Below are 17,471 nucleotides of genomic sequence, written 5' to 3' on the forward strand. Positions count from 1 at the left end.
CGTGTTATTACCTGGTGTCCCCAGGTGTTATCTATTGTTACTACACAGTGCCAAAACACACAGTTTCCCTGTATTTTTGCACTGAATTCCAGGCCTTTGCTCCCTTTTCGTCTGTTTGAACTTTGCTCATTTTTTTCACTTTCAAATCTTAGCATCATCAGTCAGATGTATGTCTGTGCTAAAATGTTTGACGATTAGTTTCTCAATGAATCAATAATTTTGTCAATAAAATATGAGACAACAGTTAATTTTCCATAGCTCAAGGCAATGCACTCAAATAGCTTGCTGTATTCGATCCAGAACAACAGATCATCAGATATTGCAAAAAAAGCAGCAAATCCTCACATTGGAGAAGCTGAAAGGAGGCAGACCATTCATCCATTATCAGAATAGCTGCTGATTAATAAATGCAACTAATGGTTGCAGCTCTGTTGTCATCATTTAATCCATGTCCAACAGACACATCAAACTGCAGGAGAAAAATGAAGAAGCCACAACAACTGCACTTTTAAAAATAGATGCATTTTGACATGTGGTGTATTAGTTCTGTTCTTTCTGTGGTGTACTTGGTCACATGTGAATGTAACCAAGCCAAGCTACAGGGCTGCAATGTTGCACACACAACAAGCAACACCAGTGAGCATGACAAGAATTTACTTGTGGCACAATAATTAGACAATGCAGAACGTTGCTGGATATTAAGATAAAGGAAAAGGCAGAGTAGGAATGAGGGTGAAGATAAAAAGAAACAGAAAGAAAGAGACAGGAGGTCAGGAGTCGTCTTTTGCTTCACAATCTTCTCCCTCCATCACTCTTTATGTAGGCTAATCTCTTCCATTTCACCTCCCTGAGCTGACCAGCTCACTTAGCCTCATTTAACCAGCTAACGATGGGTGATAAACCAGTCACACTCCTCTAACCTCTAATCTGTAGTAGCCTGTTCGGCTATGCACACTCCCCCTGATATATGACTCAGTCCACTCTGCTTTCCACGGCGAGGCAGGTACTGTAGGTAGAAAACCTCTGTTGGGAGTATGAGCCATGCAGTGAGCAGAAAAAAAAAGTAAAACGGGTAGATAAAACTAAAGGATGAAACTAGAAAGGGGAAAGCAAAACAGACCTAGATTCTCTATTTTCTGTTTCCTGGCTGGAGTTGATGACTTTTCATCATACATCTTTGTCCAATTTTTTGGTCTCGTCCTTTGACACATATTTTGTAATAGTAGAAAAAAAAGCATGACCCCTAAATTCTAGCTATCTAAAACTACTAATCAGTAATGAGTGTCTTTTGGATATTTCTGATTTCATGTCCAATACGATACCTCAGTGCTGGTTCTAAGAACTCTGCCTAAATAAATACAGTCTTAAGTTAGAAAAAAGGTTCCCCGCTGAGAACAGGAAATCTCATCAAATCTGAAGCAAACAAGCCTAAAAATCTGACCAAGCATTCAATGTCAGCTATCTGACAGTTTTCAAAACTCACAGCTACAGACACAACTTGGTTTATACTTAAAAACTACTGAGGTTTGATTACTAAACCTACCACTAACATGCTAACTGAACAACTACAAACTAACAAACACTACAAAAAAACCCCTCAAATTTAGGATGTGTAAAATTAAAAAAAAAAAAGGTCAGTTATCTGATAATGTAAACACAGAAAGATAGAGTGTACCTCTCACAGTGAAACTTGTATTACGTTATACATTTAGATGAAACATGTTGACAGATTTGGACGTGATGGTGAGAAGTTCTTCCGTCTTTCACTTGACTTCCTGGATTAAACTGTGGCAAAGTGAGATGCTGGCTCTGCTCTGACGCCTGCACTCCTCACAGTCCCCTGTGTTCACAGCCTTTAACGTAGCTAGCTCGTAACCTAGCTCCTAATTCTACCAGGCTGTTGGCTCAGTGTTGGCATTTATCACGAGCCGCCCAGCTCCGAGACCACCGGTGATTAAAAAGGCTTTTAGAAAGGTCACGTTTAGCAGGTCTACAACTGGAAGCACACAATAGAGAAGAAAAGGCCAGTGTTGTGACATCAGGTCGGACAGCTGTGTATGCAAGACCTTGACTGTGTTACAATAAGTACAGTGTGTGTGTATGTGTGCGTGAGTAAGGACAGCACACGGACAGAACATGCTCCCCTGCGTGTTCCTCTGTAAGCCCTCAGTCAGTCAGACTTATCCGTGTTTACACACACACACACACACTTCCTCAAGGGGATATCAGAGGCTTTACAGGGGTCAAACTCTGTTGTGTGTCTTGTGTCCAGCCTTGAGCTTTTCTGCCCAATTCCTGGGAGGCCTCGTCAGCAGCTTCCATACAGTGACCCTAACCCAGCAGCGGAAATCAGACGACCTCGAGCACCAGCTCCCTCTCTGTTCTCTCCCTCTGCCTTCATTCCAAGTCAAACTCTTCCCTCAAAAAAAAAAAAAACATCTCCCTCCTCCTCCACATCCTTTTTTAGATATGAAGCACCTCGTGGAGCTGGCCTGCAACGCACTCACAAACTCACACGTGTCCGCTCATGTTTGGCAGGCTGGAGAACATCAGCGAGAAAGTCTGTGTTATATCTGCAGATACAGACATGTTGGTAGAGAAAGAAAAGGCTGCTGTGCAACTTGTGCCACCGTCAGATATGAGAGCATTACCCAAAAAAATTATGCTTCAGTAGTGTTCAAAACAATAGTCAATTAACAGAAAATTATCAGCAACTTTTTAAGACAATTGATGATAAACCTCTATAGTCATGTTTCGAGCAAAAATGCCCAACGTTGCTTGTTTTGGCTTCTGAAATGTGAAGACTGGCTGCTTGTCTCAGTTTTTATATCACTGTAACTTGAATATCTTTGGGTTCTGACAAAACAAGACATTAGAAGCCATCTGCTCGAGCTCTAAAATAATGCAAAGCTAACTTTGTCACATTTTATCGACTTAATGATTCATCGACTTATCAAACAAACAACTGCCTGATTGGTGAATAATGAAAGTCGTCAGTTGTGGTACGATGTTCAGACTGGAGTGCTAATTTCTTCTGCTGTCAGTGGAGATGGCCAACGTCTGAGATTAACACATGAAAAACTTTGAATTTAAATGATCAAAAATATTTACAATTCAACCTGCTGCTGTAAAACACTAAACATATACATATATGTAGTATATAGTGTAAATAAACTCATGTCTACTAAATTTAAGTCTCAGCTGCTGCTGCTGCAGTTATTTTCCTCGCTGAGAGGTGGCGCAGGTTTGAAAGCTCTTCATCTGGGTGTGGATTTGCTTTGCGTCAATTACACTGTGTCCTTGTTTTCAGATCGTCCCACATCAGAGCTACACCCGCCTCCCCTCCCCTCTATCTTTGTCCGCATGCTGTCTGCTCCCTCCCTCACTTGGCTGTCATGGTGGCAGGAAGCTGAGGAGATGTACAGGCCATATGGGCAGATCAGAGCCATACGGCGGGTTTGTCAGCGGACACATATGAAACATATGGTTGCTGGTGCTGGCCTGTCAGCTATTAAGCCTGCTCTATCACTGTCTCACTCTAATCTTACCGACGGTCTCACTGCTGTTTAATTTCTTGCCCCAACCGCATCTATATGTGCTGTACGAGAGTTAACGCACACATGCACGTGCAAAAACATATGTACATGAAGATAAAAGCCAGAACCAGTGAGGGGAAATCCTTTTTCTCTTGTATCTCTTCCTGTAGGTTGCTGAACTTTGGTCTCTTCCCCTTCTTTACGCCTTGACTTCAGAAATCAGTCTTGTTTAAACCTGTCCTACACACCTCACCACCCTCTGATCATGTGCTACAGAGATCAGCAACACCTGACATCTTTTAGTGCACCATTTCTTTCTTGGCAGGTCAGGCACTAAGATAAAGTCCGTTTTTCATCCTAGCTTTTGTTTTATTTCGTTTCCTGGCATTTGCACTGTTGTGCAGGATCATTCAAAGGCAATGAACCTTCCCTATAGATAGCGAAGGGATATGATTACCGTAATGCTTACTGGTGAAGCTGATGACCTGGGGAAGCAAGCCTTCCCCTAGTCTTTCATTACTAAAGATAGGAGAATCAGCTAAATTGCTAAAACCCAAGGAAACGTGACACCTCCATGACACACAAATCACATGAATGAGCCACAAAGTACGACAGACAAATGAATAGAATATGAGACACGCTGCACCCAGTTACCATCTGAGTTTAAAGAAATTAGCTCAGCTTATCGTGAGCTCCGTTCCAGTTCTTGGTAAAGTGAAGGAAACTCTTCGCTCATTAAATTTCTGCACACCAAAAGGTTAGGAGGGGTAACTGAGGCTATATAGGATGCACACCGCCCATGACATCACCTTAGACTTCCTGTCCCAAGCTGCTTAACAGGAAGTTCACAACTGAAAAAAAACAAAACAAAACAAAACAAAGGTCAAGAGCAGCTTTTTTACTTCTTTCCTCCAGCACAGTAGGACGTCTTCATATTCACATCTATCATGTTGGGTATGAGGGTTCACATCATCGTCTGAACTTGTTTTTTTTTTCCTGTACTTTATTCTCCTGCATGTTCTCAGTACGGGCTCTGCTGCAACTCCTGTAATCCCATTTAGAGAGGGTATCCATGGCACAGGGCTGATCCATATACATGCACATGCTTACACACAAATATGCACGACTGCACACACCTACACAGCCAGGGGGAAGGGGTGGGCCGCTGATTAGAGAGGGACAAAGAAAATAGCGGGATGCTGAGGAAAGAAGGAAGTTTCAGAAGGGGATAAAAAATGAGGCGGAGGAGGAGAAGAACCTCCAGTGCTGAGATGAACTTGGTTCTCTCAGAGGCGTGTGCGCATACTTAGCTTCCCTTGCCTGATGCAACGCAGAGATCTCTAATCCAATTACAGTTCAGACCAGCCCAGCGGCCTAGCCTCGGCTCTGCACAGATTTAGCACCTCACCGCTCAACTGAAGCCTCGCCCAAGGGTGCTGGCCACATCCCAGTGGAAAAATAAATAAAATCAACCAGAATTAAAGGCATCCTTCTACAAGACAAATTAAGGTCTCTTATCTTAGAGGTTGCAAGAGGACCTACTGTTCTGCTGGACAAACATTCAAATCTTGGTTTTAAAGTTTTGGGAATCAGTCGATCAAGTGGAAGTATCCCATGCATTTTTATTTCTCCATTCTTCTGTTGGCTTTCTCCTCTTTCTGACCTGGCTCCAAACTCCATTTCTCCCTCACCAGAGGCCCGGGCCCCTGCTGCTAAATCTCCCTCTCTGTCCTCTATTGCAGACCTCTGCTGTTTCTAATCTAGCTCTCTGACCCATGTCGCCGCTTCCCATTTATCTCCATATCTCACCTATCGGCTCTGTGCCACTATCGTTTCCCTCCTTCCCTTGCTCTTTTACCCACACTTTCTATATTCTCCCGCTACTCATCCTCCTTATCAGCTGCCCTCTCTTCTTCTGTCCCCTCTTTTCTTCTTCTCCAGTGTTTTTAATTTGCACAGCTCCAGTGTCCCATTTTCCCATTTTTTTACCACATCCCAACTGTTTAAGTTATTGCCCAAGTCCAGGAGGTTTTTCTGATTGGCCCTTTTTGTTGGGACATTGGCCAAAAACTTCTGAACTGATTTCAGTGAAATTTGGTAAGTCAGATGTGGCGTGATCAGGTTTTGGTGCAACCAAAGCTGCCATGGCACGCTGCTGTATGCCTGTGACGTTTTATAAAGGAGGCAGCCAGCCTTGCCTGAAATGAAGAGAGCCACCACAAAAGTCAAAAGAAATTATTCAATTTTCTGAAATATGTAGAGATTTTTAAAAAAAAGCCCATCAGACCCCAAGATGATGTTAGTCTGATCATCACCAGCTGGATACAAACTGCATCAAGCTAAAGTTAGTTTAAGGTTGGATATTGAGCAGCTGGACAAATTTTGCTTATTAGCCCAAAACTGTTAGATGTTATGGGTTATGTTGCGACTCTATAGAGTAATAAAGCTTGTTTACTCACAAAAATTATTTGTGTGCACACTGAGACTCTTTTTTTTTTATTACCACCACATTTACATGAAAACATTCAGAAGATGCCCCATGATGATTAAATATAATGGCAAAAATTTTGCTCTGATTATTTAGAAAATACAAGCTGAACCTAAAGAGGTCAGGAAAACAACCATGTAAACTGACAGGATAAATATGCTTCTTCTCAAAAGAAGGAGCAAGGTATCATTAAATGTAATTTACAGCACAAACTGAATGTGAAAGACTACATCCACTCCTTAAAAAAAAACAAAAACAAAAACATGCAACCAACTGTTCTGCAGGGTGTCCCGTGTGGGTGGATGGCAACAACAACCCTAAATCCTGCTGCAGGGGGTTCAACTTATTTTAGCTGATCTTAAGACAGCTCTAGCCGGCAGCGGTCCATGACTATGATACTCTCTGACAGAACAGTAGCTGCTCCCAGGCCTGTAGCAGCCAGTCCTGCTACTGGAGGAAGAAGTGAAGTCCAGGATCTGTGGCCTGGCAATGTTGGCTCAAAATTAAATAACGTGTTTTGAGAAAAAATATCCTGTTTTGACCAATAACAAGAAACAGAAAAGGAGAGAGAGAGAGAGAGAGAGCTAAAGAGCAGCTGATTAGACATGACTGTTCCTGTCCTCTGTCAGTCCTTTCTTTTCCCCTGTCCCTCTCCCTCTCTCCATCCGATGGCAGTGCCAGTTGTGTGCTCTGGGCAGGGCTGCCCAGAGCATTACGAAAGAGTAAACACAGTCACAGCATGGTGCCACTCTCCTGCCAAGTGAAATAGAGGCAACACATACAAACACAAACACACACACACACACTGACACCCCAGGCCATGCCAGGAGCAACACAACAGTGTGGCTCAAATGAGCAGGACATCTACAAAGTGAAAGCGGTGACAAAATGAGTGTGAACATTGGTATATTTCGAAATGTATGGTCACATTACATAAAAAAAAAAAAAAAAGGATGTCTACTGTACATCTCAGCGGTTACCACATCACATGCATCAGAGGCTGCTGGTTAAATGTCAGCAATCTGTGTGGTTGACACTGTGAAACGCAGCCTGTTCAAGCTTTTGATCGGGTCAGGACCCATTTGAGTGGGCAGAGAGGCTTCACAAGCACAGCCAGATCCAGGTATTGAGCTGGGTTGCATTTGCAGACTCTTGATCCATTGCAGTGTTAGGTTTCAGCATACTCACACAACATGTACTGTCCTCGGGCTTTTGAAACCTAAACTTAACACTCAAACATGCAAGTTAAAAAAAAACAACAAAAAAAAGGCAAAACCACCACACCTAGCAAGAGCTTCCATCTCAAGTGTTGAGGAAAGTGCTTAATACAGCCGTGCAGGCATTTGGATTCTCCAATTATGCACTTATGCATATTCAGTGAAAGGCAAACTGCCGAGTCATTCTGGTATCACGTTCATTTCTGGTCCTCTCCCTGTCCCCTGCCTCAGACAATGGGAAGGGAAGGCAGGGAAGCAGAGAGGCATCTCAGGAGAAAAACCCAAGAGTACAGCAGTATTTACTCAGGAGTGTGTCTGGGTATGTGTGTGTGTGTTTGTACGCAGGCTATTTGCCTCCTCAAAAGACATTTCAATAGGGCCTTTATGTCTCCCTCAATGATGCACACTGATGTCCTTAAAACACTCCATGATACAGTGCTGTGACTTCGAGCCTGGGAAAAGGCTCACTTATGATTCACTCAGAACTTTCCTTTAGACGCAAGCTAAACTGAACTTCAACACAAATAAGATTTGTTGTTTTATGTTATCAACAGGAAGACAGACAATAGTCCTCTCTGTGTTGACTTCTCAGAGCTGCGAGTCGTGGTTGTTACCAGATCAACTACTTGCTGATGGTGTCACCTTCCTGTGAAACCCGAAGTCATTGACACCTCTGAACTATGACAGATGAGCTTTTACGGTGTGGCGACGGTCCCCGCTGTTCACTGGTCGCTCTCTTGTGCTACTGGGGAAAATCGGAGGAATCAGCTACTGTTTTCCCAAAATAACGACGCAGCCTCGATGAGCAGTGCACGCTGCCAAAAGTCAAAGAAGGGGGGTTGATGTCAAAGAGGGGAGCTGAGGACTTATTTATTTAGACTCTGCCCCTCCAGCTCTTCTTTGCTTTCCACTGTTTTCCTTCCCTCTGTCCCTCACCCCAAAGACACACGGCCAGCACACAAAAGCAGCACGACAGAGCATGTGCAATATTACTCAGCATATAGGCTGTCCCCTTACATGTCCAGGTCCTAATATGCAGCTAACACCCTGCTGGCCTTTGTCTTTAAACATCTCTCGGAGAGAGGGCTGAGGCTGACCCTGGACCCGTTCAATGCTGCCTTTTTCTCCGAGGCTCAACAGTCCAACTCAGGCAGCAGCCAAGCACGCAAACGTCTCTGCACATCAACGTCCCCCAGGAGGTTGGCGGGGGGGGGGATGAAAAGAAGAAAACGACAGATAGAGAGGGAGAGACAAACTGAGCCAGGGAGCGAAAGACAGAGTGAGTTGGAGGGTGGAAAGTGACTAAAATGCCCTCTCTGCCGCGTAAACAAACCAACTAGTCTTCTTGTCATCCAGCCAATCCCTCGGCACGGCAGCACTTCATGGTAGAATGGTCCAAACCCTGCCGCTGAGCACCCCCCTGCCCAGGCCGGGGCCCAGATCCATCAGAGCAGGCAGGAGTTTATCTTAGCTTCAACTGTAAATGGTGGCAGGTAAAGCAATGATGAGAAAAATATTAATACCTGTACAATACAGGTAATACATGCAGATTTGAAGTTTTGGTTTTTATTGTTGACTTTGTGTAAAAAGGGCTACCAAACTGGACCCTATTATATTGTACAGGTGTTCATTTAATGATCAGGTCTATAAAATGGCCACAAATTGTGAAATATCACAGGTACAGTTACAGAAATCAAAAGTGACATTTCCAAATCTCTACTTTTGTTCCACCAACAGTTCTTAACCCAAATATATTCGGTTTATTATCACAAAGGACACAGAAATGCGAACAAATCCTCACTTTCGAGAAGCTAGAAGCAGAGAACATTTGGCATAAACATGATTACGATGAATTCATCAATTATAAAGAAAAAAATTCCTATAAATTTTCTGTGGGCCGACTGATAGATTAATCGAATAAGTGAGCTCTAGAGAAGAATCTTCGTCAAGCTCTACTGAAGCCAAAACATCGGGCTCACAGCCACTTGGATTCCAGTTTAATAAAGACCGCAGCTCCAGTACTGACACATACATCTGGTACCGACTGAACGACTGGAAACTTAAAACTGTTTATGAATAAGTTATGCACCTAACACCGTCAGTCAAAGGATGTCACTTTTGCAGAACAATTGATGTGAACCATGGGGTCATTTTTCTCAGAGCTGGGTGCTGTGGAGATACCGGGCTGACTGCCACACACAACGCGGGGTGAATTTGTAAAACCACGCCACGTTACTGTCCGATAAAGCCTTGGCTGGCTTACGCGGTCTTAAAAATCTTGGCCTGGGATGAATTGGGTGTGTAGTCATAAAGCAACTTTAGTGCCAGACACAATAAATTGATTGTTAATAGAGGGGGATTCTCACTGTAGGCTCTGACACGCAGAAAGCCAACAGAAGCTCCCTTTGCTGACACAATAACAAGCTAGTTAATGGTCCTTTCCCAGGCGGACACTGAGACCTTCTGGTAATCTGACTGCTGCACAGCCCTCAGGTCTGTCCTAATAAACAAACACTGTAGCAGAGAAACACTGTGGAGGACTGCAAAGGTAGAAATAAAGACAGCAAAGTCAGACTCCATCCTAGTTCAGATCAAGCAGCACAGCGACAGTGGTGGTTAGTTTCTATTCTCGAGCAGGTGACTGCTTTGAGATGATGTCTGCTTGTCTGTCACAGCCTATTATCAGCCCTGCATCTGCGGTGCGAGCAGCGGAAGCAGCCACCTGGGCTGAGACTGTGTGCAGTAGTGTGTGTTTGTGTGTGTGTGTGTGTCTGTGTGAGATGGAGATGGAAATAAAGCACTGGGGTTGTATGAGGACAGGGTTGCAGTGTGCAAAATCCCCATTGGGAACATCTACATATCTACATAGAGACTGCACACACACAGACACACAAGTGAAAAACATAACGAGGGATATTATTCAAACACACAGACTCCGACTGAAACTACAACCACCGTCACCGAAAATGCTACCACAGTGTTTCTCATGCTCTGGTTCAGGACCGCATGTAGAGATCGGTTGATATGCAAATAGCGTAACAGCAGATTTCTAAGACTGATACACTGACAGTCTTTGATGTATGTGTTTTAAAGTCTGTTTAAAAGACATCATTTTTGTGTACCATTTATGGTTGCTATGAATCTTCTTTGGTAGAGACAGTACTTCCTGTCAGATATGGAGTAGCACAACCTTTCTCCCCCACGGTAAACTCATATTTAAAAGGTTATGACACAGGAGCCTGCTGCATTAGTCAATGATACAATAAGGTTATGTTAAATGTTTCACCTACGTACTCGACACTTAACACTACAAAACACTTCAGCCTCACCAGAAGGTCGACATCAGCCAGAGCAGAACTTTTAGTGATTTGATGATTTGACTGGAAAGTTTCACTCCCGTATATGTGTTAGCAAAGACCAATCACCATACATGGGAAAAAAATTAATGGCACTGTTATCACAGGAATCCTACCCACCAGATAAACACCCACCCACTCCATTGCTCTATTAATATGATCATAGACCATAACAGAAAATGGCCATTTAGATTGGTTCAGTTTGAAACTGAAAAGAAGTCTCTATAAATCCACGACATGTTCTCTCCATACTTCTGAAATTAAAATAGAGAATTATGCTATATCCATATATACATGATGGTTGTGTAACTGTTCGTGACTGTCATGAGAAAGCTGACACTCTTGAGCAGGGTTGCGGGCACAGAACAGTTGAAAAAATACACCACAAACATTTTGAGAACAATCACCCAGCAGTAAAAAGGCTCCTGTAAGACACCAGGACACACTTCTTGTTTGGATGTGAGCCACAGTGATGAGACAGAACACTGCTAATAGACAAATGTTTCCCACAGTAGAGGAAGTTCAGCCTATAAGTGGTTCTTGTGAATTCCCCTTCTCTATCTGCCATCAGACCAATCACCTGACACTGACTTGTCTTCACTCTCATTTTTAATTTTTGACAATTGCAGCTGACAAGTCGACTGAAGAGAGAAAGGTCAAAGAGGAAGAGACAATGACACGCAGACTCTTGAAGGGTGAGCAGCCAAACTCCTGCAGTGTGTGGCGCCTGGATTGAGGACACTTTCCAAAATCTGTTTCCCAAAACACATTTTATAATTCTGCAAACAAGCTGAGCTGAAACACTTAGTCAATTATTCGATTACTGCTGATTCCAGCTTCTTAGACATAAAGATTTGCTGATCTTTGTCTTAAGCTACGGGAAATGAAATCTTTTTGAGTTTTGGACTGTTGCATCAGACAAAACAAACCATCTAAAGTTGTCACATTGGGAACCGAGAGAAATTGTTTGTGACATTTCACAAACTAAATGAACAATGGACAAAAAATATTTAACAGATTTATTGCAGCACTGAAATCAGAGAATATCTGATCAAAGAATAAGTGAACAGAACTGTGAATGTGACAGAAATTCAATGCCAACTTTCTGCACTCGACAGTTTACAGTTCTCGTTGCTATGGAAAAATTTTGGTTTTTACTCAGAAAATTTTCAGGTTCGATGCCAGTCCTAGTCATACTAGGAAAAAAAACGTTCACCTGACTGAAACTGCAAACATCATGCCTAAAAGTTGTTATTCACAAAATGAGAGGCTGCATCCAGCAGGCCCTTCATTACTGGAATCCTTCATACCATTACAAGCACTACTCCAAAGATGCAGGATAATGATACGCTGCCTATATCCCATTTAGTCACAGGTGATGCAGTGCGAGCTAAGTGTACATTAAATCGGACTCTGGCTCAGGTCGGGCAGCCTAAAGCAGCACTCTACTTAACCGCTGCAGTTTCCATTCTCTTGTTCTTTGTTCCGCATTTCCAATCCATCGCTCAAAAGCAAAGGGGATTAAACATCTGTCAAAGCCTGCTCATTTCACCCAGCAGGAAAAGATGCATTTAGGCGTCGCTCATCTCCCCCTGGTGATTTAGCATCCTGTCTGATTCTGAGACCGGACAAATGAGGTCATTCAGCTCTGAAACCATGCTCTCTGGCCAAAATAAAAAAAAACCACAGTGCACAGGTAGACTGCATGTAGCGTGCTAACGCACTTTGGCTTACTTTGGCTTTTTAAGCAAGCACATAGGTGTTACACACTAAGAGGTGTGTAGCCTCCTGCAGAAACCACAGGAAAGATGTCTGTCCTTTTACATTTGTCACCCAACAGAAGCCCATATCGCTGTCTCTAGATCTCCTTCTTTCTATCCGTCAATCAAAAGCAGGCCGTCATGGGCTCATCATCTGATACAGACCTCCATGCGACTGCTTCATCCTTCCTATAAACTATACAACTCCTTCCCCTCCACCTGCTGATTTCCTCTATTTGTCTCTCTAACCAACCATACCATCAAAAGCACTCATATCCCCTTCTTCCATCCTTCCTTTTCCGCCTATTGGTCAAAAAACATGACGTGTCCCATTCCTCCATCCCTTTAGATCATCTCTCCTTCCCCCTCATCAGTCTCCCCTCTTTCATTCATCACGCTCCATCCTATCTTTCTCTCTACCTCTGTATATCTCTATCCAAACTCAGCTGCTTTCAGCACGCCATCTCTCTTTCTTTCATCATCCTTGAGCCCCTCACTCTCTCTCTCTCTCTCTCTCTCTCACTCACTCCTTCTCTCCTCTTTTTCTCCTTCCATCGGTCCTGGCTGTGACGTCCTTCACCCTGGGTCTGTATTCAGAGTGATTACACGCTTGGTTAACTCATTCGCGGCCTCCACTCTGTCAGTGACGCACGCTGGACGCATGCCTACTCGCTCCCAATGCATTCAGCTCACATACACACCTTACCCACACATATATACACAGTAGACAACGTGCTCCTTTAACATGTGGGTAAACACAAACTCTCAGCACGCACAAATGCCATCAGTGGGGACAGAGAATGACAGTTAGAAATAGACCTGACAGTAATGGCACACTGTAGGTACCCTGCTCATTTTTCTCTGAGAGCATTTAGGAAATGACACTGACTTATTTAGAGGGCGTCACTCCATAAAAGATAAAAGATTTAACTACTTTCCTAAGATGGAGAATGTGAATTAATACCAACTACATTTAGTAACATTCATAACAATCCTGGCTGTCAGTAAACACAGGCAGGCAGGCCCCTTCTCTTTTACTCATATGAGGTTCTTCGCTTTCCTCACCTCCTCCAACACCAAGACGTAACAGGGTGTTGCTCTTGAATTCCTAACAGATCACTGAGCAAACCAGTTTAGGTCTGACAGCACCAACTGTCGGGGCAAAGAAATTGTCATTATTTCATGTCAGTGACTCAGAGAAAATGGAAAAGGAGGTTAAGACCTATTAATCACATTCACAAGTGAGAGAACTGATGCAATTTGAGACAAGTCAATGCAAGAACCAGTTACCAAAACCAGGAAAACAAGAAAGCACTCAAAGAGCGAACACCTCCTCGAAAACCGCAGAATTCTCTTAGTTTATGAAACTCAGGCAATGCATAGAAAATCTGCATATAACACCAAAACACACGCTGACATAAAAATGGTGGAACATCTGTGTGGGCAAAAATGAGAAAGACCAAAATAGATAAGTGCTGAGCCAAGGATTTTTTGTTTGTGCTTTGCAGTTTAGTAACTATGAATGAGAATGGTGACAGTTTTTTAACTAACAACAAGGCTCTGTTTTATGAACCAAAACCTAATCAAATGTAATAGAAGTTTGTAAAGTAGTGTCTTGGATATGCAGCTAATCAACAGACCGATCAATGAGACCAAAACCAGAACCTGCTTTAACATTTAGGAAACAGTGGTGGCAGCTGGCTGGTATTCTGGTTGGGGGGTAACTGAGGGACTGCTTCGTTATCTCTCAGCAAAAATGTCACGATGTGAAGAAACACCCGTGGCCTCCACCCTTCCTCAGCCCTGCTTGTAAAGTGCTATCTGATAAGCAGACGAGAAAAAAAAAAAAAAAAGAATAACCTCGCAAAGACACACCTTTACTGAGTAAGTCCAAACCTCTTGTGATGTGCCAAAGACCTGGTGCTCTCCTCTTTGGAAAGATATCTGAACCCACTGTGCTTCGGAAATTAAGCATCACAGGGTGAAATGAAAACTTACTTATGTGCATGAAAACGTGCCTTGGACTAAAAATTCACAGTGTTCTTCCTTTGCTTACAGGCAAATGTGACTTGTGTTCTCATCAGACAATGCAGTGCCTTTAAGTTTGCATAGCAAATAGGCAAGTAAATACAAGATAACACGTCTGAGTTCTCCGATTGCAGACTGGGCTGGTAAGCTTTGGGAAGTTACTCTATCACATGCATTGATGTCATAGCTTAATCCTGAATACAACGATCACAGCCTTTTGTTTGTTTGCTTTATAGCAGGTGTCAGACTAAGACATGTCTCTCATCCAGTTGTACTGACCGCCAAACTCATGACCTGGACTATACCAAGCTAAAAATAAAGTGACTGTCAAGTGTCACCTACTATATCAAGCTTAATCAACACCCCAAACTTCTGTGCACCTAGAGACAAACATATACTGTGTTCCGGTTAAATTATTCACTGCAACCATCCAACATCTTCGTGATGTTTGCTCATCCTTCTATAGGGTATCTATCTCACAAGTATGAGAGCTATATTTCGGATTTAGCTCGTTGGCACCTGAGCCTCTGTTGTGCCCCAAAGGTGGCACATTAGGTAAGTTAGCATGCCTACTAACGGTAGGTCCCGTAGACCGGCGCACCTTGCACAAGAAATAAACTAAAACCGGGCACAGCCGCGTTAGCCCGACTGGCAGGCTGCTAACGTTAGCCCATTTGCAGTGTTAACCATTCCTATAAATAAGCTCCCTGTGCAGAGATATTCTCACCACCTAATCTGGGCGCTGCCATCGTTGGCTAGTTAGCCGCAGGCCACGGAGATGCCCAAAAATACCGCCTGGCCCTTGGTAACATTAGGTCGGTTTACCGCTGCAGCATGAGACCGTTGCCAGCTTTGCTACCCAGCTAGCAGTGCAGAGCTAAGCTACGCTAGGCAACATGCTACCCGCTTAAGAGTCAGATTAACGCGATACAGTGGAAACTGAACAGTGTTCAACACGACAGTGCACCTGTCTAATGCTGACCCAGGCGGTGTCAGCCACCGAGCGATGGTTTTGCTGCCGGCATCCGAAAGACTGCGCAGTTGACCTGTCAGAGGAGAGTAAGCTAGCTCTGCAAGTTAGCTGTCTGTACTCACCCCATTAACCAGTCCATGGTGCTGTTTGTAGCTAGCTGAGCTAACGTTAGCTGGCAGGGGATAAATCCACCAGGAGCTGGAGGCGACCCCCTAGTCTATCCAGCCACCACCCTCGCTGCCCTGGCTGCCTGGCCCCCGAGTCCCGTCGCTGTCCCCGGGGCCCGTGTCTCTCCCAGCTGCTGGATCCCGGCCGGTCAAATGCAAACACCGCTTAAACTTTGAGCGATTGTCCTTGTTTTGATCCTCAGCTAGCTCGGATCATGAAGTGGCAGGAGCACAGTCAGATCAGTCTGTTAGCTGGTAGCGGGAACGCAGCATTGACTGACTTTGAGCACGGAGGCGAGCGGAGGAGAGCTGGGGCAGCGGTGTGAGTCCGCCCGGAGTCGCGGTGTCCGGTGTGCAGTGGCGCCGAGGGAGACTCGTGTGTTGGGGTGCCGCTGGTCAACCCTGTAACCTCTGTCATGAAGCCTCGTACGGCTACCGTGCTAGCTGACAGCCTGAGCCTCCACTGGAGCTACTGCTCTCTGAGCGAAGTCTAAATCGGAGTCCGGAAGTAAACACAGACCCGACCCACTCTGTCTCTCCCGTGCGTGAAATGCGTGTCACGCAGGGCTACGGACCTGGAAGCAGTGGGATATGTAGTTAGCGAGTCAGGAAAAAAAAGAGATAAAATCAGTGTCCACGGCATAAACAGACATCCACAACAAAACACTTTGATGAGGCTGATTACATCTGCTGTTTACAGCCCATCGAGTTTGACTGTAAAACAATAGTCACATGCCATCTTATTCTAGGGCAGCGGTTCCCAACTTGTGGATCGGGATCCCCCAACGAGTCCAAAGATGAATCTGAAGGGTCGTTTAGGGGGTAAAGAAAAACAAAAGTTACACAAATCTGTTTCTTAGTTTTCTCAAATATTTGCTCTTTTCCTGTGAAATAGCACACACCACCTCCAAAATCCAAGAAGTCCAAACAAAAATATCACTTCTAATAACATGGCTTGTGCTGAGAGGTTGCAATAATAAACTGCATCATTTAAAGGGGACACAAGCCAAAAATGTGGAAAACTCTGTTCTAGGACAGGAACACCCTCCAAATTATGGAATAGCCCAACCTAATCTTTTCTTATTTAACATGCGGAGGTGTTTATATGACAGGACAAGCTCCCTCTGTGCAATTATTGTCTTCAGGCATAGAGATTATGGTTTTAGTGCTGAAATTTGTGGGCAATGGCCCCAAATGTCCCTGGGTTTTTGTGATTTGATTAATTGTAAACGTTTAAGGGATTGTACCACCAACTAACTGACACAGGGGGACCTCTGGGCCAGGTGGTATCATTGCAGTACAAGTGTACTAGCTGATTTCAGAGTCTTTGGGCTTTAGGTAAGTGTTGTCTGGTGTGTGCCACTGCACTTGATGAGAACTTAGAGATGACAGGGTATATAGACATTGGACAGAGAGAGGTATATGAGGGGTCAGTAGGAGACTTACAGCAAGTTTTTTGACCCAGTGGCTGCCACTTAATTCAGCCTTCTGTCATGTTCACCATTATAACACACAGAACAGAAATAAGCTCTCAAACAAAACCCAGAAAAATATCACTGCTGGCTGTAAGTCTCAACTTAGAGGCACTCATGCGCTCTGACCCCTCTCTGTGAACCTCTACAGGCACAGCAGTTACAGTAATGAACAATATATCTGTCCTCAGACAGAAGAAACTGTGTTTTATGTTTAACTATTTGTTTTATTGCATGCTCTCTTTGGTTAACTGACAATCTACCAGCTATTATAAGAAAACATAACTGACAGAGTAATCAATCATGAAAGCAGATGTTAGTTGCAGCTCTACAGAGGAACAGGTGAACATTAATTAAAATACAAAACATAGTTTAAATTTAGTTTATCATTAGCCATTTTTTCAGTTCACAGGTTCCATTTGGCACAAGAATATCTTTAATCACATTATTCATCATGAACCTCTGCCTTAACCC

At 43.8% G+C, this 17,471-nt stretch overlaps 1 protein-coding gene across 1 annotated transcript in view; it reads right to left on the reverse strand.

Moving 5' to 3' along the window:
- The window catches only part of mob2a (MOB kinase activator 2a), a 61,542-nt gene extending 45,548 nt beyond the window's left edge, over positions 1-15,994 (reverse strand). Inside the window, exon 1 of the mRNA XM_041039070.1 lies at positions 15,481-15,994. Within this exon, the coding sequence (XP_040895004.1) occupies positions 15,481-15,497 (17 nt within the window). The 5' untranslated portion in view covers positions 15,498-15,994. The remainder of the gene's footprint in view (positions 1-15,480) is intronic.
- Positions 15,995-17,471: the final 1,477 nt, after the last annotated feature.

Source organism: Toxotes jaculatrix, chromosome 5 (assembly GCF_017976425.1).
Source record: "Toxotes jaculatrix isolate fToxJac2 chromosome 5, fToxJac2.pri, whole genome shotgun sequence".
NCBI lineage: Eukaryota > Metazoa > Chordata > Actinopteri > Toxotidae > Toxotes > Toxotes jaculatrix.